The 25,640-nt window shown below is 40.4% G+C and overlaps 2 protein-coding genes and 2 non-coding genes across 5 annotated transcripts; 2 read left to right on the top strand and 2 right to left on the bottom strand.

Moving 5' to 3' along the window:
- Positions 1-134: 134 nt before the first annotated feature.
- zgc:153018 (Transmembrane protein 179-like) lies at positions 135-8,091 on the bottom strand. Its single transcript, XM_063495704.1, has 4 exons — positions 7,579-8,091; positions 5,150-5,287; positions 4,837-4,915; positions 135-2,899 (listed from the first exon to the last, which is right to left on the bottom strand). Exons 1-4 carry the CDS (start codon positions 7,899-7,901, stop codon positions 2,708-2,710), a joined length of 732 nt encoding a protein of 243 aa, XP_063351774.1. The 5' UTR covers positions 7,902-8,091; the 3' UTR covers positions 135-2,707.
- Positions 8,092-13,207: 5,116 nt separating this feature from the next.
- Positions 13,208-13,280, top strand: trnaf-gaa (transfer RNA phenylalanine (anticodon GAA)). Its single transcript has one exon. It is a non-coding gene; the product is annotated as a tRNA-Phe (tRNA).
- A 2,247-nt stretch (positions 13,281-15,527) lies between these two features.
- On the bottom strand, positions 15,528-15,600 carry trnaf-gaa (transfer RNA phenylalanine (anticodon GAA)). The gene has a single exon. It is a non-coding gene; the product is annotated as a tRNA-Phe (tRNA).
- Positions 15,601-19,579: 3,979 nt separating this feature from the next.
- On the top strand, positions 19,580-24,747 carry hs6st2 (heparan sulfate 6-O-sulfotransferase 2). Of its 2 annotated transcripts, none has more exons than XM_063486339.1 (2): positions 19,580-20,740; positions 23,158-24,747. In XM_063486339.1, exons 1-2 carry the CDS (start codon positions 20,163-20,165, stop codon positions 23,981-23,983), a joined length of 1,404 nt encoding a protein of 467 aa, XP_063342409.1. In that variant the 5' UTR covers positions 19,580-20,162; the 3' UTR covers positions 23,984-24,747. The 2 variants fall into 2 exon arrangements, with proteins under 2 accessions (XP_063342409.1, XP_063342400.1); XM_063486330.1 differs by having other exon boundaries at positions 19,581-20,740; positions 23,155-24,746.
- Positions 24,748-25,640: the final 893 nt, after the last annotated feature.

Genomic DNA, 25,640 nt, shown 5'->3' with positions numbered 1-25,640 from the left:
TTCTCAGATATCTGCAGGTCAGGAACTACTTTCATAGAAAACATGCAAGGACAATAGGAGTAATTTTTTTCACACATTTATTGCTATGTCTAAAGACAACAAGAAAAACATTCTTTCATGAATATTTCATAGACATTCTCTGTAACTTAAAGAGATGGTTGTGTGACCGTCACATCATTCAACCACACTATGTTCAAAGTCACTTAAATCAAATTTCTTTCCCATTGTGATGCTCAGTTTAAACTTCAGCAGGCAATTGTGATCATATGATTAGCTGACTGGATATCTGTGTTAAAGAGCAGTTGAATGGGTGTACATAATAAAGTGTCTGGCAGTGGGTGATTGTTGTACTGCTAGACTGCATTCTCTGTTATTGTTCATGGGATGTAAGATGTGGTCACTGCAGCCCAACACACTTACAGTTAAATAAATGATGTAGGAAATATTTAATAGATATCCAATCTGGCACTCAACACTGTAATTAACATTGTAACCACAATAATATCAAAGTGACTAAAGCAAACAGAAGACGTGTGATCAGGGTGATGGTGCTTTTGTAAATAACAAAAATGAGCAAGGTTCTCTTGTGATGACGCGTTTTTATTTGTAAACAAGAACAATGCAAAAATGCAAGTATGAATGAGCACAAACAGTTTTCAGAGGTAAAAAGCAGGACAATGTTCAGCATACAAAAACATTTAATACATCACAAAGCTGCCTCTTTACCTCAGATTTCCACCTCTGCTGTCTGCGTGTCATTACAGCTGCTCGGGTTGACAGAAGTATAACGACGACTTCATATCAACCCCACTGGGCTCCACATAAATCTGTCTCAAAAAGTCACAAATCATAGTTTTCCTGCTAATTAAACTCTACGTGGATCGTCTGAGAGGATTTGACTGCTTCACTGACGGTCCGAGAGCAGCCGCCTCCACGCAAACAGCATCATGACAGAAATCGTCACAAGATGAGAGGCCAGCAGAGATTTTCCCAATACACAACACAACATTCAGGTCATGCTCACACAGTGAGCCTGTTTCACGAACACGGTGGCTCAGTCACGCTCTCGCCACATGCTTCACGATGAAAGCATCCGAATATTACACTCAGAACAATACAACGAATTCTCCCTGATGAGGACACGACTGTGCAAAATGTCGAGCTCTTGCAGAAACGCAAACAACCATGCATCATAAATGTACTCGGAACAAACACCAGGCTGGCTGCTTGTGGTGTCATCAATGATGTGAATGAACAGTGACTCACGAAAATGTGGTGAAAAGACAAAAATAAGCAACAATACTGGTTATTGTTATAATGTGCTTCAGCTGTGAAATCCCTTTTTGTTTGAAGGCAGATAAGTTTAGTCCCACTACAGACCAACTCTGTGGACCTACAGACTGGATGTTTCCATCTTATCACTTATTAAGGAAATGTTTTTGCCCATAAATGTCTTCAGTGTTGGATTTGACACAACAACTGTATTCTTCAGTAACTGGTATATTTTGAATCTATAAAATCCTTCAGTACAAACGTCCCTGACATCATTGCAAACACATTTCATCTCCAATCATAACCTTCGATCACAAGACAGTCAGCGTGCAGATCCCTTTTACTGAAATTATATTAATGCTCATAAATGAATCAGTGAATCAATAAAGTTCACGTGTTTTCAAAACTTTCAATTCCTAAAAAAAAGAAAGAATTTTCCGTGTTATTTTAGGGTTTGTAAGTCATGATTGGGCAGCAAGTCCCTCACATTACAGCCACAGTTTGAGCAGATTCTTAGAGTCGGACTCACTCCCATCACCTCAGGATTGTACTATGAAGTGAGACTAAGGTCAGGAAGCTTATGTCGAGCTAACAGTCAGAGTTTATAGTGTCTCAAAAGCAGCTCTCCTTTAAACCTGGCAAAATCACAAGCTCAAAACAGCCTGTTTAGCCAAAATTAAAATGCATTACTGTCAGTTACACCCATCTGTGCATTTCTTTTTATCTTGCAAGGCAACAAGATGGAGTATAAATACCTCAAAATAACTGTAACTTGTATTCTATATGTCTGCACTAAAGTGAATCCAGACAGAAACACATTGTGTGCAGTTCCTGTTAAAATTTATGAATCTCTTGTATTATTTTTAATACTGGATTTAATTTAGACTTATCTGCTGGTGTTGACACTGCAGTGGGTGTTTCAAAAGTTCTGAGGACCCTTTTCAAATATGTGAAAGATTTTGTACTTATTGAATTCATTATAGGATTTCTTCTTTCCTCTTTTTCCTGTGAATTTGTTTGTCGTATAATAAAAAAATAATCCAAGTGGTTAAAAGAGGTTTTAAAGATTGTGGAAAAACCTTTAAAATGCAGTAGGCAGGATTCCACCGATATTAGTGATGATACTAAGCTGTTAAATAACATTAAGCCATTAAATAAGATAAATTACTTGATAATATTTAAGGACAACACAGAACAGCAAATGTTTTTAAAAAGGTAACACGCATTACAGATATATCTAATTTAAGCCTGAACTCTTTCTATCGTATCTTTGGCATTCCTGTACTGCGTTCTTTTGTTGGTTGATTAATATTACACCTGATGGATTCCTTGGTCAGGCTCATGTACTGTGGAGTTGACATCATCGATCGAGACATGAACAAACTGAGGTTTAAATTTGAATACTGGAGGCTTCTTCTGTCAGTACCACTCTGGGTTAGACTAAGAGGATAGGTGTCACAGGAGGAGGCGAGGGAGAGCCGCTGTCTGATGGACTGTGTCCCAGCAGCATCTCCTTCTCCCGGTGCAGACAGGGCCCGCTGATGTGCTGGCTGTGAGAGTGGTAGAGCCGCAGGAAAGCCAGGATGGAGTGAGCCAGCCACAGAGCCGTCACAAGCCACAGCGACGCCTGGATGAAGAGACGCTTACAGTCACACATCGAAAAACACTGAACAGACACATAGTGAAGGATAACGATGCAGAAAGCACCCAAGAAGTTTGTGAAATTCCTGTGTTTTATTATTCTGTGACTGAGTAATAATTAGCAGATATCTGTGTATGTGCTTTGCATCTTTACAGGTTATAAATGCAGCTGTTTCAGTTGCTGAATCCATCTTTTTTATCCTTATAATGGAACGTGTGGCTCCAAAAGAACTAACATGGCAAAGGCCAAAACACCAGCATGGAAGCTTCAAAAACATGGGCCCAAAAGGCAGCAGATGACTTTTATATTTACGTGTGATCCACACATGGTCACTTCTGCCTCCGAATGACCAACATGCCTGAGCTAAAGCAGCGCGCACAGGGGGAGCAGTTTCATTCAACCTTTATAGTGAATGGATGCTTCAGACTCTGGTTGCCTAGGTAACCCTCTAATGTATATAGCACACACTCACATGTCCATCTTCCACTCTCATTTTATGCCATTTTTAACAACACATCAGTGAAACAACAGTTATCACCTCAGTATAAGGACTGTCAGCAAATTCTTGGAGGTAGATTGGTGAAACTATGGGACCGGAGCTGAGAGAAATGTACCAACAAGTAGAAAAACTGAGTTAAGATCCAGCCTGTTGTTTCGATCATTTAAAACTCCGGGACAAAGATTCACAGGAGAAATCTAAAAATCAACAATGCGGCTCCAGAAATGTGGAGGTCCAAAAATCAATTTGTAAAAACATACAGTCGGTGCCTTTAACAAACACCACTTCCTGTGAGACTTTTGATTTCAGGGACGAGTCGATAGTTCACTGTGACGACAGCAGGAGAGATGAGAGGGATGCCGTTTTTAGACGGGACAGATTAGAACTGGAAAAACTGAAAAATGACCGTAGCCGAGAGCGTCACTGTGTTTCATCAATATGAGTCGGTTTGTTGCGGGAGTGAACCTCGCACTGTCGTTTCATTGTTTCCAAAAGACAGATTAGATCAATCCTGCCCAGGACACTGAATGGAGCTGCAGAAGCTGCTAGAACGGAGGCTGACATCAGCTCTTGTGTCGATCAATGATGTTTTGTAACAAAAACACAAAGCATTGACAACATCAGAGAAACTCCTAAATGCATGCTTTTAATTCCTGGATAAATCTGCAAAACAGACAAGCTTCAGACGAACATGATGCCGAACAAAAGTGATTTCTTCTGACAGAGTAAACCTGCTTTCCTGTTTTACGTGTCTGCTTTCCTAAAATATCAAATCTGTGACAAAAGATCTGTTGCCATTAGAAACAGCTCACATAACATCACTGCAGCTGACACCAAATCAGACAGAAGGGTGGAAAAAAAAACCTGAAATGAGTGACTACAGTGATGTGATCAGGAATAATGTTTACATACAAAACATCCTGTATTTAAGCGCAAAACGGGGATAAATCTGTAAATACTACTGCAGCTGCTACACTGATGGGAGCTCATGCTGTTATTTTAAAAGGTTCATCTATTAATCAGTTACTGTGTTATAGCATTAATGGCCACAGGGGAGGTCTTTATCAGTTGGAAAGTTTTTTAACCTTATGAAAATACAGTTAATTTGGCCAATGGGGTCAGATTAGAATCTTTGCCGGGCTGATTCAGTCCCCTTGGCCTTATGTTTGACACCCCTGTTCTATAATTTGAGATGTTAAATTAGCTTGTTGTGATCATTTTAATGTTACTTAAGTTATCCGTCTGAACTGTTAAATAATTCTTTTCTTTTTTCTTCATCGTGCTCTACCTCCTTCAGCCTTTCAGAAAAGCAGACAGCCGAACTGTGAAGCTCTTGTTTCAGAGGCCTGGGAGGAAGTCAGTGTCACTTTTGCGTTCTGGTGTGCGCAACATTTTGTGTTTGCTTGTATTTGAGCATTCCTACCTGCGCCAGACTGAGCTCTGTGAAGAAAGATGAAGTGTCCACGTCCAGGTAAAGTGGCACAGACTGGGACTCTGCACAGCTGAATTCAAAACAAACAAGAATAGATGAGAAAGGGACCTCCAGATACGCTCAAACAAGATGACAGCTACACACACGCTTTAAAACACACATTTTAACATCAACCCTGAATCATTTTCTTTTTAAATCACACATGGAGCAACAAAAGAAAAGTCTGGAAATGTGCAGGCCTCTCGATGTCAAACTGAGCAGGCATCCATCCACAACACCAAAGGGGAGTCTGTGTTAGATGTACCTGAATGGCTGTGTGTCGTTTTCTGTTACAACGTCGCACCAGGAGCTGAGTCCTAGTGACAAGATGACACTGGCTCCTCCAGACAGGAAGAACACGCACACGCTCAGCAGGACCGTGAGGAAGGACGAAAACAGAGTGCTGGGCAGAAACAGAGAGAGAGAGATGGCCATCAGACACACAGAGAGCTGAGGCTTAAGGCTGACGTTGGAGCAAATGCACGATTAATTTACAATATCAACTGCAGCTACCTTGAACATCCCCTCTTTCTGCTGCTTCAGTTATCACAGTAATGTTTTTATTTCTACAGATTTCCTCAACAGATACAGACGAACCACACAGCACAGGCTGCTATACAGTACTGCGCAAAAGTCTTGAGACACCCCTCATCGCTTTACATTGTACAAGTAAACTGGGAAATGGATAAAGCTATTTATTGAAACATTGGTAAACATACATGGAAATACAGCATATAAGCCAAAAACCATACAATCTGAACAAGCTTGTAAGTCAACCAGGACAGACTTAACTCTCTTTCAGTAGTCTTAAAATTACATCTGCCGTAAAAGTAACACAGCATTTCAGAAAAGGAACGTCATACCAACAGTAAAATATGGTGGTATTGTGGTGGTTTGCAGCTGTTTTGCTGTCTCAGGACCTGGAAGACATGCTGTTGTAAAGGAAACCATGAATTCTGCAGTCTACCAAGACATCCTGAAGGAGAATGTCCGGCCATTGCTTCGTCACCTCAAGGTGAAGTGTGGACAATGATCCAAAACACATCAGCATGTCTACCTCTGAATGGCTTAAGAAAAACTAAATGAAGACTTTGGAATGGCCTGAATCGAGAGATGCTGTGGCATGAGCTTAAAAAGGCAGTTCATGCTTAAAAACCCTCCAATGTGGCTGAATTACAATAATTCTGCGAGGATGAGTGGGACAAAATTCCTCTACAGTGAGGTAAAAGACTCATTAGCAGTTTTGCCAATGCTTGATTTCAGTTGTTGCTCTTAAGGGCGGCCCATACAGTTATCAGGTTGAGGGGGCAATCACTTTTTCACACCACTGTATGAAAACACACCTGTTTATCACATTAGTATAAACAGGAAGGAAAACAAATACTAAATTTTAATATATTTTTACAACTTCCAGTTACTTTTTTTAATTCCTAAATTCTTTCTTTCTATGAATCTTCTTTTCCAGATATCACAACAGAACAATGTTAGCACAACTCTCTGAACTTAAATCGTAAGAAATAAATGTGTAGTTCTGTTAGCTCCTTGTCCATTTTCCTTTACTGTGGATCCACTGTAAAATTAAATTTAATAAAATTGAATTGTTTATTATTTATTCACACTGGTCTAGTAACCCAGGGGGCTAGGCCTTTATCATTGGGGAAAGCTATAAAACGTATGAAAACAAAGCTAAATCTCCAAAATTTATGCCAAACTTCACATTATGCAAAGCTGTCCAGAGGGCCATACTGGAGTCTCCGCATGGCCAAATACCACCCTTATGTTTGACACCCCTACTATGACTACTGTGATGACTGCAGTTTGTTTTTGTAGGTCATGTGACCCACAGGTTTGGTTTAGAAAGGCCCAGGAGCTGGTTGACATCAGGGGCCTGAGCATGACACAGAGGTGTGTCAAACCTGCACCTCAGGGGTCAGAACCGGCCAGCAGAAAGTCCACTTTGGCCCACCTGATGAAAAGTGTGAAAGCTGCAGCTGAGACATTGTTTATTTATTTTTTCCTTTGAAAAAATAAATAAACAATGCTCCCGGTGTGGAGAGGCAGTACCAGCATTTCTATAATGAAACGTTGAGAATTTTTTTCACATGTAGGCAAGCTGATTCATAAAGACCTAAAATACTGTTGTTGTTGTTGTTGTTGTTTAAGTAAACTCGTTATTCTCAAGAGCTCTCAAAGTGTTTCTTTCTTCTCCTGTTTCTTTACACTAACATTTAGCATGCTTTTTGGGGGGACTCAAATAAAATCACTAGAATAAAGGATGCAGATATATTCAGACCATTTTCTCCTCTCCTTAACATGGCTGACACCCTTCTGTGCTGATGGATACACTGACTGATCATCCACACCACATGACTGCTTCGCTGCTTTACTTGCTTTTGTTTGGGTGAATAAACAAGTTAACGCACAACAGTCTCTTTTTATAGAAATCTTCTGCATCTGGCACCAATGCACAGGCAACATATTAATGCGTCCATTTCTGCATGCATTCGTTTATGTATGCCTTCATCCATTTTAATGCGTTTGCAGGATCTCCAAGTACCACCGGACTACTGTGGCACCATGCTGCATCATCTTTCTGCAGAACATAACCAAATGTAGGTCACTAGTGCTTGTACCCGCCCTTCTCCGTGTTTTGAGACGTATGGAGGGGTGGGTGTGTGCTGCAGGGAGACTCACTCGTCATGTCGTCCGTGCAGATAGAAGAGGCACCTCCAGCCCTGCGCAGCTCCGTACAGCACCGTGAAAATGCCCACAAAAGTGGCGAACTGGCAGGCTGCCGGCGGCCCCCACTGCTGCACCACTAGGTGATCCACGACTCCCGTCGTGCCCGTCGGCTCCACCTGCTCATCCGTCCTCCAGTATCCACTGGAAAAGAGGGCGCAGCGGCCTTTGAAAGCGGAACCGTTCAGAGCCATCGGGACCACCACCAGCAAGCCCGCCGCTACCGAGAGGGCGTGAGCCGTGCAGTGCACCAGCAGTAGCCGCCGGTCCAGCTCCATGACGCAGCACGAACACCAGATACACGGTTAGAGTACCCAAGCTGAAACTCAGCAGATATCAGCACATCCCCGTGTCTGTCTGCTGTACTGACCCCGTTACGGGTATTTAAAGGAGCAGGGCGGGGACCGAGCCGTCTCTCCCACCGTTACACGACCCGCACGTAATGCCAGAGAGGAGGGGGGACACACAGAGGGCTCACTCCGCCAAAAAATCCAGGAACCAAGCAAGCTTACGCATTACGCATCGCTGTAATCATGCCTGCATTTCAGCACAAACACTGAATGCAAAGCTGCTGCTGTTCTTTCTTATCTTTAAAAAAAACAACCCTTTCTTTCTTTACTCTTTCTGCCTGTCAATTCCGCTTCGCCATTTTACACACGCACTTGTACATAACAGAAATCAATAGATATCTAAATAGCTATAGAGAGTCTATAGAGCTCGTCCTGGAAAAGCAAATATGTTTGGCGAAACGGTGCATTTAACTCCTGATTCGGATTCTCGCGAGATCTACTAGACATGACGGGTATTTAAAAAATTACACAAAATAAAATTATCAAAAATAAAGAGGCACAGATTACTATCATTTCCACCTCCATGTTTCTATTCTTGGACTCTACATGAGTCACTGTTTGACATAGCTCCTATCCTTGATTTAATGTCACCCTCCCTTTAAACCAACTTTTCTATGATTGACTGTCTGCCTCTAACACAATCATATCCATATCATCATATAGAGCCAAAAGTAGAAAAAATTGTCACAAACTGTGTTTAGACCTGAGCTTTAGGCTCACACGGACACGGAAGAGTCGAGGAGGAAGCTCCCAGAAGCCCTGCAGGATGTGGGGAACTACCTCTATCACCACATCCTGTGCGGTGAGCAGTTTAAAGCTATGCTCTACCTGCTGCTTCTCTTTAAGAATTTGAATGTAATGGGTGGTCTATAGAATAAAGTTATAAGAATGATCTTTTAAACATATTTAAAGCATCACAGAAATATTGAAAGACTTTAGCTGGACTGTCAACAATTGTATGTCAGATGTGACACTGAAATTTAGGAGGTTTGACATCTGGAAGTTTAAGGAGCATCTGGGCTTGAAACTCTATGTCCCTCATTTAATTAATGACATTCACTGCCCACACCTGAAACAGAAAAGTCATTTACGTTGCAGATTTGGTAAGATGTTATGTGAACATAATGAAAAAAGAAATCTCCAAATTACTACGTCTTGTGAGTTTTCTTGTCTTACCAGTTTCAAAAGAGGATTGGCTTCTTTTCAAAATCCTTAAATTCAAACTCCCAAAGCCTTCAAAAGAAAACAAAACAGAGGATTTCTCTCAGCACTTAGACTTCATCACAAACAGACATAAAGGTGTGAGGTGGATTGTCGGTATCACAGTAACTCACTGCTCTGTGAGCGTCTGTCTGCACTTTGACTTATAGGTGAATGATTCGGTGTATTTCAGTTAAATATTTCAGCAATTACAGGATTTCAGCTAAAAGAAATGATCACGTATCAGCATTCACACTGCATTTTATTCAGGAAATGCATTGTTTTTAGTTGTCATTCACTGGAGTAATTGATTTGTAGTTAACCTTGTGTAACATGGTAATCTCATCCAATGTGATCCTGATATTTAAATCTTAAGAGAGATGATTCGCCCATTATGTGTATACTTGTGCACAATGCATTTGTAGTTTTTTTGTTTGTGTCTTTGTTTGTTTTTTTACATTATGCATAGTTAAAAAAGAAAGGAGAAATCAGTGGCTCCTTGCTCTCTATATATTTAATGGCATCTAAAAGCCTGAATCCACAAAACACCAGACTGACAAAGTTGATCATTTTGGCTACAGATTACTAGAATGAGATAAAAGTAAAATTGTGTGACCAATATATTTTGTTCACTGGAGAGAAAAAAATAATGAACCAGAATTTGAAAAAACAAACAAACAAACAACAACAGGATTTTTAAACCAGCACACTAAATTGATAGAGGCAAATCTGCTCTGTAAAAAAACTGAAACTAAACTGAAGTGACTTGAGCCCAGAAATAAATAAAAACAATGAAAAGTCCTTATATGCAAATTGGAACAACACAAACATGAAACATGCCTTTCACCTCATCAGAGTTTAAAATAATGAAACATTTAATGGAATTTAAGCACAAAAACGGCAGATATATGTGGTTTGTTAACAATTTTAAAATCTTGAATCCTGGGGGATTTATTGTTTATTGTGGATAACAGACAGATTATTTATCCTTTATAGGTGGGGGATTTCTTTAATACCAGTATTATTAAACAAAATCTATTACAAATGGGGTAAATAAATAGAATGTACATGACTTAAATTAAACGAAACAAGTGAAAATAAAAGAATAAAAGCAAAACAAGCACAATTTAAATACATCTTTTTATTATATCATAAAAAGACTTTAACTTGGCTTTCTTTATGTATCCAAACGGCACAACAGATATCAAATGACATTGAAGTGTCTCAGTAATAACACAGTGCGGTAAACTGGATTAGTTATTTTCTCAGATTACTGATCAATAGGCAGCCTTGATCTAATTATTATAACATAAAGGTTCAAAAAGCAGCAGCCACGCTCGATTTGACAACAGGAGTGAGACATCTAATGGATAAACGATCTGCAAATTTGTGGATCAGTGACGAAACAGGGCGACGTCATCCGTTTGATCCCTTTAAATCAGATGGCGAATAAGAGGCTGTAACGATCACCCTGCAGAGGGAATGATCTTTCTGGGTTATCTGTCAGATGTGTGATCGATGAGCTCATCAGCGGATATTTCGGGCTCTGCGCAGAAATCCTCATTAAATAACACCACATGTGTGACGATGTAAATCGTCTTTGAACTTTACTTTATACTTGTAAATTTGGAGTTTTTATTTTTGCTTTCTGTAGCTCCTGCTGAGTGATTATGTAAGACTAATTAGCTCAAGGGAGAGGAACGTTTTTCAGTGTTGGAAGCAAGTCATGTCGATTTCATTGCAAACACCACAGGAATGCAATTTACTGCGCTTAAAGAAGCTGGTGAGATAAGACAGCAGCGGTGTTGTGGGTTTAGAGAGGGATTCACTGTATCTTACATTTTCTTTTAAATGCCCCCACAGGGGTTCAAACTGGATGCTTCGGTCTGGCAGAGAGGAATGTGGGGTGGGGCCGGTGACATTCCTCTCCTCTGTACAAGCCCCGCTGCCTCAGATCGCTGATAAACCAAAGCATATTTTCCTAAAATTAGCTCAAGTTATGTCGAGGAGGCTTCAGTTTCACACCAACTAAGAGCAGAACCAAAAACAACTGAGAGAATCTACAAAGCAAAGGCAGGGGTAACACATATTAGATTTTGTTGTTGTCAATTTAATGACTACAAGAACACCTAAAAACAATAAGGAAGACAAAAACTTAATTCTTGCACTCTTCCAACTTTTACTGCACATCAGCCCATAATTGAAACTGTAAAATGCAAATGCACTAGTATATTGCCTAATATAACTAATTATAATATAATAAATAAATCATCAAAGGAATATCAGTGGTGTTTACTATCATGTCGTTTTAAACAATGGTGGTATCAGGCTGCAATTTGTCAGCCAGTGCATTCCTGCTGTAAGCACTGGTTTCAGTGCCCTTTATGTTTGCTTCTATAGACCAACATGCTGGATGTGACTTCTTTATCCAGCCTACATGTTCTGTGCCTGATGCTTTGCTGCCGAAATAGCTCAGTTGGGAGCGCAGCAAACTAAATAACTGATGGCCCCTTGTTCAAGCCTGTGATTTGGCATTGTGTTTGTCCAATTGCCTTGTTTAAGTTTCTTGAGGACATCATCTCTCATCCAAGAACCTTCTTTAAGTCCAAAACCAACAGGTGGAGAGTCCCGGGTATTTATTCCCTAGTCACAGGTGGTCCACTATTGACCACTATCATGTGCCTCATCACGTGGGCATAGGTCATTATCAACATAGGCTTTGGGTGAAACCTTACTTCACCCTATCATGTGTCTCATTGAGATCACCTCATGCCAGATGCCAGTGGGGGTTCATGCGCCTAGGAAAGGATTTCAAAACTGCATTGTAGGTGCAGACAGTTGTAAGCCACCGAAATCTCTGCTCATAATGACCCACGCCTTCTTTTCACACCTTGGTTTGTGTGATGAGACACATGATCAATAGTGGGTCAGTGACTCTCTTAAGGGACATCTACCACTTGGGGTTAAATACCTGGGGGTTAAATGTCCACCTCTTGGTTTTACAACTGAAGAAGCTTCTTGGATAAGAGGTGAAATGTCTTCAAAAAATTTTCAACAAGTCCAGTTGCTTTCTTTACAAGCTCCATAGACTACCATCACCTGGATCGCTGACAACTACACAGACACAGTCTGACACGAAACTATACCCTCCAAGATGACAATGCTTGGCCGCAGAGAGGCTACGGAACTTTAAACTGAACATCAGGCAGAAAGGTGATTGAACATGGCATGTTCCTGATGTCAGACTTGCTGGTCTGACTGCTTTTTGATTGCCATCTTAGCACAGGCTAATAAGATCTCTGATTCGAGTCAGTTGAACTACTACTAACTACTACATTTGCATAATGACTAAAGCTTACACCACTGGCGAACAATGGGCTGCATCATTAATATCTAAATTGCCATGACCATGATCCATAACCACTGATAAAAGACCATTTATTAATGACCATTGTTTCAATTGCCATGAGTACCATTTTCTGTCTTGTGCCAGACGCGTAGCCAGAGGTTGTTTGGTTTCTCTGATGTATAAATAAAAGAAATCCTCCTGGCACTTAACACTACAATCTGTTTGTGCTGACGGACCTGACCGTTGAGGTGGACCAATTTTTGGCACAGCACGGGGTTTGGGATTTGAAAGCCACACAGAGATGCAGTGTTTAGAGAAAATGCATCTCACCTGTTCCGATTCTCCTGAAGGTTTTCGCTCAGGCTGCAGTTGTCTTTCTTCTGTCCTGGATCCCTTGGAGCATTTTCTAGGTGCCTTCCCAGCTGTGACAAATGTCCTACTGGGATAACCACATTTACTCAGGGCCTTCTTGATGTGATGTTCTTCTGCTTCCCTGGACACTGTGTCTGTGGGAATGGTGTTCGCTCTATGTTGTAGCGTCCTGTTGACACCCAGTTTGTGCTCCAGTGGATGATGAGAGTCAAACTTTAAATAATGAACGGTTTAAGGTACAGATCAACTTTTAAATGTCCCCCATTACTGATGGAAATCTCACTGTCACTCATACTACTAAAGTCTGCATAAAGCCGAAATAGCTCAGTTGGGAGAGCGTCAGACTGAAGATCTGAAGGTCCCTGGTTCAATCCCGGGTTTCGGCAATGGTTACATTTATGTGATCCCTAAATTACTGCTTGCCATATAACACAACACATGTGTGGGAGAAATCCTTAGGCAGCTGAATTCATAGAAAAGAACAAACGAACTTCTAGCTGTTGAAAAGTCAGGACACTGCGAAAGGCTTAAAAGATGCTTTTATACTGTGATTGCACATAAAGCGTCGTCTGATTGTCAGGTTTCTCTCTGATATTGTAGGTCTTTACCTTATTAAAGTACCTTGAGGTCACGGTTATTGCAAATCCACTAAGGTACTATTAGGTGACACGAGCATAATAGTAGTAGTCCTAACCTAGCTGAAATAGGTAAGTTGGGAGACTTGGTGTAGGTCTAGTGTAGTATTTTTTTTTCTAACTACTTCAGACAATCTATCACCCTCTTCCTGTAACCGCTTTCTGGGCTCATAAATATTTTTGTCACTGAGCAGTGATAACATTTTCTCATGACAGTCTTTCTGGTTTAGCAAAACCATGCACCTACCTTCGACTGCCGGAAGAATGATAATGTTGTTGTTATTACTAAGCGATGTGAGTGCCTTCCTCTCCTCCATACTAATGTTGGATGTTGGAGCCTTCCGTCCACAGTGTTTCCAACACACAAGTAGGTCAAAGTACATTTGTTGCCTGGTCTTAGTCCTTTCATGCTGTGCTAGACGAGACTTCTTATATGCTGTTTGCTTGTACGTACCAGCTTGATAAAGTGGGTTAAAGGGAACACTGATAATGAACCACACATTGCCAAGGAGTATTTGAGGGTTCACGTAAACACTAGCATTTGCCAAAACCCGGGACTGAAACAGGGAATCTTCAGATCTTCAGTCTGACGCTCGCCCAACTGAGCTATTTTGGCTACAATATGAGCCCATAGTGCCACCCACTCCAATCAGAGACACTTTTAGCTGGTGATAAGATGGCAATCAAAAAACAGCACAAGGAAGCCAATCAGTCATGCTTGTGTGGGACAATAAAACACACTTTACTTTACTTTATTTATATAGCACATTTAATAACAACAAAATGTTGGCCAAAGTGCTGTACAAAGGAAATAAAAATCTTTTGATCTATTACTGGGCTTCACATATAAAATTCATGACGTACTGGCTAGCTGACAGTGTTAAACCCCCTACATTGTTGCAACTGGAGCAGGAAGCTTGTCAGCCTTACTGTATAGGAGTTATACCGGTGTCTCTCTTGCCCACTGAAAAGTCTATGTATGACGGCAATGTGGTGATACACAGCACCATATGTATTGTTGAGCAGATTAAACTACACCAGGCATGTTATAAAGGCAATCCATCTTTTAAACCATCTATTTTAGACAACACATTTTGACTTTGGAAACAGGTAGGACTTTGTACAATCAGTAATCTATACTGGGAGGGTGTCTTTGCCGTTATCAAGCAGTTACAAGAGATATACAAAGTACCAGGGAGAGACTTTTTCAGATACCTGCAGATAAGAGACTATGTCAGTAAATACGTACACAGTTTTGAGAGTCTTAACAATTCCTGTCTTGATAAATGTCTCCAACTTTCACCTTTTAGTGAGAAATTTATTTCTTGCATCTATCAGAGTCTAATGTCAATGAGCCCTGTGAACTCGTTCTTTATCGAGTCTAAATGGGAAGAGGAGTTAGGTATTACAATCACTAATATTGAATGGGAAGAAGGTTTGGAGAATCCATAAATGCTCTTATAATGCAAGACAGTGCTTAACTCAATTCAAAGCTCTACATCGTCTACACTTCTCAAGAGAAAAGTTAAATAAATTATACCCTGAGGTCTCTCCTATCTGTGAGAAATGCTCCCTAGCTAAAGATAAGTTAAGCCATAGTTTTGTTTTTTGTGACAAGGTTAAAAAATATTCGGCTGACATCTTTGATTCAGTGTCTCAAATTTCTTGATTCAGGTGAGGACATCCCAGAAAGTTGATTCTGTTCCTCTGGACATTAGTGGGAGAAATGTTTCGTCACTCATCCAAGTGACTTCTTCAGTCTCGCTTGACTGCAGGGTTCTCCACTCTTATAAATTTCAGTCATATTAGCCCACAAAAAAACTTTTAAAAATCACCAGCACAAGCATGACCTTGAACATTTGAAGTTAAACAGCCTGTGTGGGGGAAAGCATTGTCATCTTGGAGGACAGAATTTGGTGTCAGATGGTTGCAGAATTTTATCTAAAATCTGGATGACAATCATCACCTTCACAACACCTCAACATAAAGCAAACATATTGCCGAAACCCGGGATTGAACCAGGGACCTTCAGATCTTCAGTCTGACGCTCTCCCAACTGAGCTATTTCGGCTACGCTGTGCAATCAAAGATGGTGCAACTGATGCTAAATAGTATTAGCTGGTGATCAAACAGCAGTCAGACCAGCATGTCTGGCATCAAGAACATGCCACTTTCAATCACCTTTCTTCTTTATGTTCAGTTTAAACGCCTCTATTGGGCCAAGCATCTTGGAGGATATAGTTTGGTGTCAGACTGTGTCTGTATGGGTTCTTGGTCATCGAGGTGATGGTAGTCTAAGGAGGTTATAAATAAAGCAACTGGACTTGTTGAAGTTTCTTGAAGACATTTCACCTCTCATCCAAGAAGCTTCTTCAGTTGTAAAACCAAAAAGGTGTAGAGTCCCAGGTATTTAACCCCTAGTGGTAGCTGTCCCTTCAAAAATGGCGTAGGTCATTATGAGCAGGCACCTTGATGTCAATGAGTCACATGACAGGGTGAAGCAAGTCACATGCAGCATGTGGTTCTATAGAAGCAAACATAATGGACACTGAAACTAGTGTTTACCAGTTTGTCAGACAGGAATGCACTGACTGATAAACTGCAGCTTGATACCAGCGTTGTTTAAAATGACATGATAGTGAACACCACTGATATTATTTTGATGATTTGTTTGTTTTGGGTTTTTTTTTTCTCTTTGTGCCAGGAAAATAAAGACATCAATATATTAGTTATATTAGGCAATATATTTGTGTATTAGTACTTTGCAGTTTTATTTATGTGCCGATGTGCAGTAAAGGTGGGGAGAGTGCAAAGATGGAAAGAACTGACTGTTAGTTTTAGTACTTTTGTGGTGGTTTTATGGCCTATTTTGTGAGTTGTTTTGTTTTTCTTGATATATTTTAAATGTAGTCACTGAAGTGATTTAATAAATTTCCAATTATTGTACATTTATCGTGTCCTCAGAGAGCTAAAGGAAGATGAAAACAGCCAACACAAACCTATTAAACACCAACAGAACAAGCATGGCAGACCAGTTTAATAAACTTAGAACAATCCAAATGTGAGCAGCGTATGTGGGTGAAAGCATTGTCATTTTGGAGGATAGAGTTTGACATCAGACCTTAAACTTATCTCAATATTGCCATTAATGACAGTGATGCCAAAGAAAACTGCCAAAACCCGGGATTGAACCAGGGACCTTCAGATCTTCAGTCTGACGCTCTCCCAGCTGAGCTATTTCGGCTATGGAACACCAATGATAGTAGTGTCACTGACTACAAACAGTCAGTGGGCTAACTCCTCACTTGCATCACTTGCAGTAACTTGGTGGATTTGCAACAACTGTGACCTCAAGGCACTTTTATACGGTAAAGACCATGATCAGATTCTGAATGGTTTCTTTTAAATTGCAAAAAGAAAAAGTCTGACTTGCACAGGCACATCTGCTTCAAAAGTTGTTTACCTCTACTTGTGCAAATGTAAGAAAAATGTGATCTGTTTTTAAATAGCCTACCTTAAAAACTCTGTGGTCATCTCCTGGAAAACCCACTGTAGTTAAATAAGAAGACAAGCTTTCTTTAATTACATATGTAAACAACTTATCCCTCTATAAAGGTTTCTGCAAGTTTCAACAACATTTCCCAAAATTAGGTCTAAACCTCTAAATGTGTAAATGCTCCATTTCACAGTTTTTTTGTAGTTGCCTTTGTATGATGTCAGTGAGAGAGGATTTCCTTAATATGGTCATGTCCTTGAAACTTTAAATATATCCAGAAGTTGTGGAAATGAAACACAGCACAGTTCTAATTAACATTTATGTGATGTGGACCAGCTCATCAGTTGTGTTTTTTTTTCTTGGGAGAGCATTAGATTAAAGAGCTAATAAAACCTTAAATTGAACTGGCTGATCCACTTTCTAAAATAACTATGTAATTTTTACTACTGTAATTCTTGGTTTGTTCGCTTATTTTTTTAAAAAAGCAAACAAACCAAAAAGGTGAAATTAGAAACCATTCTGTTTTCTGTACCAGGCATGTTATAAAGCTGAAATTTCGAGATGCTAACCTGAAATTTTGACTTAAAGACATCAGCAAAAACAAAAAACAAGCAAACAAAAAAGGAATTTATTTATTTTAAGTCCTACATGATGCAACACCCAAGAGATTTGTATGTACATAAGAATGCAAACAAATAATAATAATAATCCTTTTTTTCTTTGACCTCATAACCAATGTTCCCTCTAATTTTTCATGTGTCTGAGCAAACACACAAACTCCCTGAGCGGTCCCTTGGACCACTGTGAGCTACAGCAGACGTGTGCACTCTGGTCAAGCCAGCATCGAATTCATCCAAGTTACATGGTTTATTAAAAGAATCTACAGTATTTAGTATTTAGTACAGTATTTACATTTCTTTTAGAATACTTTTAATTAAGTGCTTTATCCCACTTACAATGAAAAATTTAAAAATCTTGTTCATGACCTGTGTATTATGTTAACACTATTGGAAGTAAAAATAATTTGAACTCCAATTTTGAAAACACACTTAACATTTATTTATTTATTTATTTTTTATAAAACTCTGACTTGTATTATGAGTATGAGTCTGTGTGAAGCTCCTGCTGTGCGCTGAGCTAGTGACCGTGGTCTGGGAGAGAGTCCTGTAACTCTTTGTCTGCAAAATACACTATATAATGACCAATGTTGGGCAAGTTACTTTGAAAAAAGTAATTAATTATAATTACTATTTACTTCTTCAAAAAAGTAACTAAGTTTTGCAAACAACAAAGTTATATGCATCTATTTATCTAAAAATGCATCCAAGGCGGTTTTTTAAATAAACATTTCAAAGTATTTACAGAAAAATCAGGTGTTCCGTATCAAATAAGATGCCACACAAATTATTTACACACACAACAAAACTATCGACTACACTACACACTAATTACACAATGCAACACACTAACTTTAGACTCCAAACATGCTTAACGTCACAAATCTCTCACATCTCCCACCGCCGTCACTCTTAAAACTTCCCCTTCTTCCTAAACAACCAAATGCCATGTTGCCATATCATTTTTTGATTTGTCGACATGGTACATTTTTCGACCAATAGGAAAGGGTGGAGGTTTTTTTGGTTTTTGGCTTTGCTCACAAGCGGAGTGCTTTCGAGCGCTTTCCTTAGAAAACGCAGTTTTTACAGTTACTTCTGCAGTAAATATAAACAATGATAGTATTGGGAATAAACATTGCATATTTTTTTATCATAACTGTGGTTTTACATAGCCAATCAACACAATTTAAAAACTGGTATATAGTTTGAAGTCCACACTTTAAGACAAAAATGGAAATCGGGGTTGTCTTTGGTCGACATAACATCTTTTTGCTATGTCATCTTAATTTGGTCATGTGATTGGTCTACCATTACTACTTCTTCCTCAGCTAATCAGCAGCACATGCGCATTGTCCCTCCCGGCTAGCTCCCGGTACAACACGTTCTCACTCCCAAAGCGTAACATTTTACGCTAGGTGACAAATCGTCAACATATTACGGACAGGTTCAACCGTCTGTGCGTTGAAACATAGTAACGAGTCTACACCGCATTTTCTTGTTAGTTTGTAATGATTGAAATGGTAATTACTCAGATTAATAGTTACTGAAGAAAGTAACGTAAATAATGACACAATTATTTGTGTTTCTACTACTCATAAACTAGTGACAGTATTTATTGATCAGTATCCACAAATTAAAATTGTAAATAAATGACACTAGCTGTGCACAAATCTGACTGAGACCCTGAACTTTACCTTAAATTTTCCGTCTTCCCTGCTCACATCTCCAGCGGTTGTACACGTTGTCATTAGTGTGTCTTCCGCTTTGCTACCTAAAACACCGGTGTCATAACCTGTCAACGACATTGATTAGCTGCGTATATACGAATGTGAATCTCATCATTGGCTGGAGCCGCCAGTCACCGGTCACTCACTGACTCACACTGTAAAACAGCACAGAATGAACTGTTATGTGTATATTTTAATTTGAATTCAGGTTGGAATTCTTTGTGCGCAGCGCAGATTTTCTGTGCTCGGAGACCGTGTCAGCAGTGCGCGATTGCGCACGCACGCAGCTTAGAGGGAACAGTGCTCATAACGCTTTCCATGGTCGGGAAACCTGTTCAGGCATCGAATTGTGGGAGGTTATTTAGTGGCTTTTAGAGGCGCAGACCCTGTCGTGGCTCTTGATTGGGACGTTGCTGGGTGACGTAATTGTTCTTGCCACACTGAGCGCGGTGGCTGCTGGGAAGAAAGGTCAAGAATCGATGGCCGCGCCGGACGCGGTAGATTTGCGGCTGTGTTCAGTGAACTGTTGGCTTTATGGAGCCGATGGAAACTCATGAAAGGACCACACGGCGACTTTAACGGAGAGCCGCGCTGGGTGTCGCTTATATTCCGGGGAAACGCTGAGCTCGCCGTGCTTTGATTTCCTGACTCTCTGTCTGGCTGCCTAACAGACTCATTGTTGTTGTTTTGGCTTCATCCGTCGGACACACACACGCTGCTCCCCGAGATACACCCCAGTCTGAGACCGAAGTCCGGACTGCCAGAGTGATGGTCTGCTGTCCGTCCCTGGAAGATGGATGAGAAATCCAGCAGCAGCAGCCACCACAGGCTTCTGATCGTCCTGCTCATGGTGCTGCTCTTTGGCGTCATTATGGTCCAGTATGTGTGCCCGAGCAGGTCTGAGTGCCAGGCGCTACACCGGCTGGGATCCTGGTTTAACAGCGGCAAAGCGACTGGGTCCCGGGGCGGGGACAGCGAACTCCCGGACGGGTTTCAGAAGGATCCGTACATTGCGGAAGACGGCGCTCTGGCCCGGTTTGTCCCTCGTTTTAACTTCACCAAAGAAGACTTAAATCGCGTCGTAGACTTCAATATCAAAGGGGACGATGTCATAGTGTTTCTGCACATTCAGAAGACAGGGGGGACGACCTTTGGGCGACATCTGGTGAGAAATATCCAGCTAGAGAGACCCTGCGAGTGTCACGCAGGTCAGAAGAAGTGTACCTGTTTCCGTCCAGGTAAAAAGGAAACCTGGCTCTTCTCCCGTTTCTCCACCGGATGGAGCTGCGGCCTCCACGCAGACTGGACTGAGCTGACTAGCTGTGTCCCATCACGCATGGACTCCCGAGAGGCTTCGAGGAGTCTGCCCAGGTTGGTGAAAAAAGGGGGGGCTCAGTGGGGGCTGGTGCCTTTCACCAGAGGTTTCCCCCCAGTCTTAATGGGGCTCTGGGGTAATCACTGTGTAATTAAGCTTGTCTGTTACTTTATTTAAGATAATTGCGCATTTTCCTGTCAGCTTTGTAAACAAAAGATTGTTTTATGCTTGAGTAAATTAAACCCCACTTAAAAATAGTTGGAAAAACTTTTTTTTAACACTTTTTAAATCAGAGCTGGTGATTATATGCAGGAAAAAAACGTCTCCATTCACTATAATCCCACCAGTTTCTCCACCAATTGCACAGTCTAGTTGTTTATTAACTATAATAGTGACATTACTATACAAGTAATCCTAAATGGTCACTATCAAGGTTTTCTGACTTAAAATGGGTTTTTGGGGGGTGATTTTCCCACATATGGTGAAGGCTAGTGCTGTGGCACAGTGCAAAGGTTCTTATCGATATGTTACCAAGTAAATACAGAGCTGATATTTTTTACACTGTCCCAAAAAGTTGATTCTTTTCATCTGGATGTAGCGTTTTCATTGGGAGAAACGTTTTGTCACATATCCAAGTGGCTCCTTCAGTCTCACTTTACTGCAGGTTTCCCCAACCTTATAAACAGTACATTTGCACAATAACTGAACCTAGTCCACTGAATAAACAATGGGCTGTGAGGTCAGTTCCTTGATTATTAAAATGCAACTTTTCATGACCATATTAATGATGAGGAAGACCTCATTAGTAAGGGGCTGGATTTTCCTATGATTCGGTGGTAAAATGATTGCTGTAGAGGGAAAATTGTGGGTTTACTGGCAAGTTGAAAAGGAAATTTTTAGATAAAAATTTCTTCTTCCACTCTATCATTTAGTCTCTCCACTTTACCTTTGAACAGACCATCCACTGACATTAATTAGTATTATTTTTCCTTTTTGGCAAAAAACAATCAAATAAGTCAAAACGATAAAATATTTATCAAAATGTATATAAGTACAATTGCACAATAAAGCTGGTCATTTTGGCATTTAACAGTATTTCTGTGACAAATGGTGTGGGAGTTGTTAGGTCCAAAAGTTCTGGGAAAGTGTTTATTGCACAACAACATAGTTTGATTTACAACAATCACAACAAAAGTCTATTTAAAGTTTGAGTAAATTAAACGCCACTTTAAAAATATTATTTTTAAATGTATGCAGGAAAACCTTTGTAATGCCACAGCCATTTTTTGTAATTGTTCTCAGTTTAGCCATGATTGATTGTACATTCCAGGTATGCAAAGTGCATGGTGCTGCAGTACATGGAAATGTAAAAAAAGAAAGACGGGTCAGTATGTTTGCTCTAAAGTTGTCAAACAGAACTTGCTGAGCATGATGCATTTTAACTTCAAGGTGACTGAGAAGCGATTTTTAAAGGAACTGATTCACTGGTGTGGCAGGGATAATGGGATAATCCCTGTATTGTAATGTTTTGCAGCAAAACAAGACTAATAGATTTAGATTAAGATTCAGAAATATCCTGAAGTACAAACAGAACAGACGGGCACGCCATGGACAAACTTCCTGCTTTCTAGGGAAAAGTGGCTAATGTTTGTAGCATTTCTACTCAAATCTTATATGTATTATCAATATATCCCTCGTACTGACCTGTGTGAATGAACATTTAGCAGCTTTAGAGGCAGGTGCAGTTTGAGGATACGCATCCCCTATAAACCGGTCAAGTATGGCAAAAAGATCTGGTGAAACTGTGATGCCAAAACTCAAAGAAAGTTTAAAAACTACAACTAAATCACAGTAGAACATTTTAAAATATCTCTCATTGATAAAGGGAACAGCACATGTATGATAGAAGCGCATAGAGCCAATACAGAAGTATCCTGTGTAAAATATAACGGGGTCATAAATGGTCTCTTTAGGTTTAAAGATGGTTTCTTGCATTTATCAGCGTCTTCTTTACTGCTCACCCCTCTCACCTTCTCCAAACATTATGAATCAGTTTTTTTGTTTTGTTTTGATAAAGTTTTTTGGCACCAACCAAACGGGATTAGACCTTCCACTGAAGGAAAACTCTGATGCTGTCAGTGTTCAACTTTAGATCATAATAGCCATTGAGTAAAGGTAACACAGACCCATTGATTAAACTGTATGCAAGCCCACTGTGAGCCAGGAAAAACTGTATGAACGAAAGTAAAATCAAATACTTCAGCTCTAATTTGAGGGGGTAGGGACAAATAAGTAAATACTTCTGCCTACTCCTTTTCAAACAAATAATGAAATGATATTTTATAATGATTGCGAAGACACATGTTTGAAATGTTTGAAATAAAAATGAACTGAACTGAACTGAACTGAACTGAAGAACATTATTAGTTACAACTTTATTACTGATCTAATTGTGTCTGTTTCTCTCCAGCAGGAACTATTATTATATCACCATCTTAAGAGACCCTGTATCACGCTACTTGAGTGAGTGGCGTCACGTACAGCGTGGCGCCACGTGGAAGGCCTCATTACACGTGTGTGATGGACGTTCACCAACGCTGTCAGAGCTGCCAAGCTGCTATTCAGGAGATGACTGGTCAGGCTGCTCCCTGCAGGAGTTCATGGACTGTCCCTACAACCTGGCCAACAACCGGCAGACCCGCATGCTGGCTGACCTCAGCCTGGTTGGCTGCTACAACGTTTCCACCATGAGCGAGGAGGAGCGCTGGGCCGTGCTTTTGGAGAGCGCCAAACGCAACCTGCGGGGCATGGCCTTCTTTGGACTGACCGAGTACCAGCGTAAGACCCAGTACCTGTTCGAGCGCACCTTCAACTTGGAGTTCATCGCGCCCTTCACGCAGCTCAACGGCACACGCGCCTCCAGCGTGGAGGTACCTTCAGAGACGCAGCGCAGAATTCGCCAGCTGAACCGATGGGACGTAGAGCTATACGAGTACGCCCGCGACCTTTTCCTGCAGCGTTTCCAGGTGGCGAGGCAGCAGGAGCGCAGGCAGGCCAGGGAGAGGCGACAACAGGAGAGGAGGCGGCTCCGTGGTGGGCTCAGAACAAACCAAGTGAGGCAGCTGAAGCCCACAGAAACGCCACGCCCCACCAACAGTCGCTCTGTTGTAACCGAGGAGCGGCGGAGAGAAAAGCCTGCTGAGGACAGCGTGGCGTCTGAAGTGCCACTCCCAGACTGGTGGGATCTGGATGAGAATAGCACTTTAGAGGACTATATAGACAATGTGGAACAGTGGTAGCGATGGGTACGAGCAGTAGGGTGTCTTAATGCTAAGTGTGCCAACTTCTGCCTTGTCTGTTTTCATATATCCAAGTTATTTTTAGCATATGCCTTCCACAGATGTCCTATTGAACAGTCTTAAACAACACATTATTTATATTGATTATATTTCTTTCCCACATGGACTCACAGAAAGGCAAGCTATATCGGTCTCAGTGATGGTACTTAACCTTCAACACTACATTTTGAACCTACCTGAACTCCTAATATAATGTAGCTAAAACAACAAATTGTTGTTTTATTTCTCTTTGTTGCAAAGGTACACTTTAATATGTTTTTCTATTTAAGAAAACAAACACTGTTTCTTGTGATTAATAATCTATATGTTTGCCAAATCATTGTCTGGTCTGCGGTGTGTACATTTCAAAATGTACCTGTGATCTCAAGTGTCTTTTTAGTAACAGAAAATGAGAATGGAGCTTTTTTTAGATACCTCAATGTATAACATTAGCTGCTAAAGTTGTACAATTACTGAATGTGTCTGTTTTGCTGTTTGTTTTTAATATAAAACAAATGCTGTTGCATCTGCTGAATTGCTCTTCTGTTCTTCCCAAATGGAGATGTCTCCTTTTTCCTCGCTGATATCCTTTTGTCTGCGAATGCAACACAAAAGAGTGCACGCTTTTGTGTTGCACTTGCAGACCTTTGAAAAACCAGCAGGGAGCGCTGAAGCAACTTTAATGAAACAGCAACTTCCTGATACTCACGGAGGTAATAGCTTTTTCTTGAATTCGGTTGGGTAGTATTAAGATCATCTTCAAAAGCACCTCGGAAAATTTGATGTGTATGTGATGTGATTTAATACTAGTAACTTTTAGAAATGTATAAGGTTGTTGAGAGGAATCTAAAATCCTGATAAACAGGCGTATATTACTCCAGTGTACCTTGTTTGAATGCTACTTTAACTCAAAATGAGCACACTTGCAGATAATTAGGCTAAACAACAAATCATTTTAGGTATTTTTAAGGAATTAACATTGTAACACACTTTATTAAAAGTGTATTAAAAACATGGTATCACTTCACTATCACTATGGTAGCCTCTGTACTATACCACAGTCGTTTTTATAAACAGCCCCCCATTTTCAGAGGCTTCTGATAAGTAGTTTCATGGTCACGCAAGGCATGTAACTCGATTCAAAGTGTTAAATTTATACTTTAAAGCTTTATATTTTTGAATATGAGGCCCAAAGAGATGTCAGTGTAACTGAAATAGGTCATCAAAATAAATCTATCAGTGAGATGGCATAAACTCTAGGAGTCACCGAATAAACAATCTGGTGAATTGTTAAAAACAATGAATGCACCGACCAGATCGGCGACATCAAAAAGCCTGAAAAGACCACAGAAGAAAACTAAAGTTATTTCTATAGTTAAGAAAAACAACTCTAACATCTAAAAAGTCAAGAACACTCTCGAGGAGGCATATCATTGTGAAGGTCTACAATCAAGAATGTAAATACAGATTATTTATAGCAAGGTGAAAACTACCAGTTACAATCAAATCCAGGAAGGTCAGATTAGACTTTGCCAGAAGAAGAAAAAGAGCCTCCACACTTCAGAAAAGCAATGAAACGACTAAGTTGTATCAGAATGACAGAAAGAGAAAAGTGTGG

This window comes from Pelmatolapia mariae, linkage group LG2 (assembly GCF_036321145.2).
Source record: "Pelmatolapia mariae isolate MD_Pm_ZW linkage group LG2, Pm_UMD_F_2, whole genome shotgun sequence".
NCBI lineage: Eukaryota > Metazoa > Chordata > Actinopteri > Cichliformes > Cichlidae > Pelmatolapia > Pelmatolapia mariae.
This window is presented reverse-complemented; position numbering and strand designations above follow the sequence as displayed.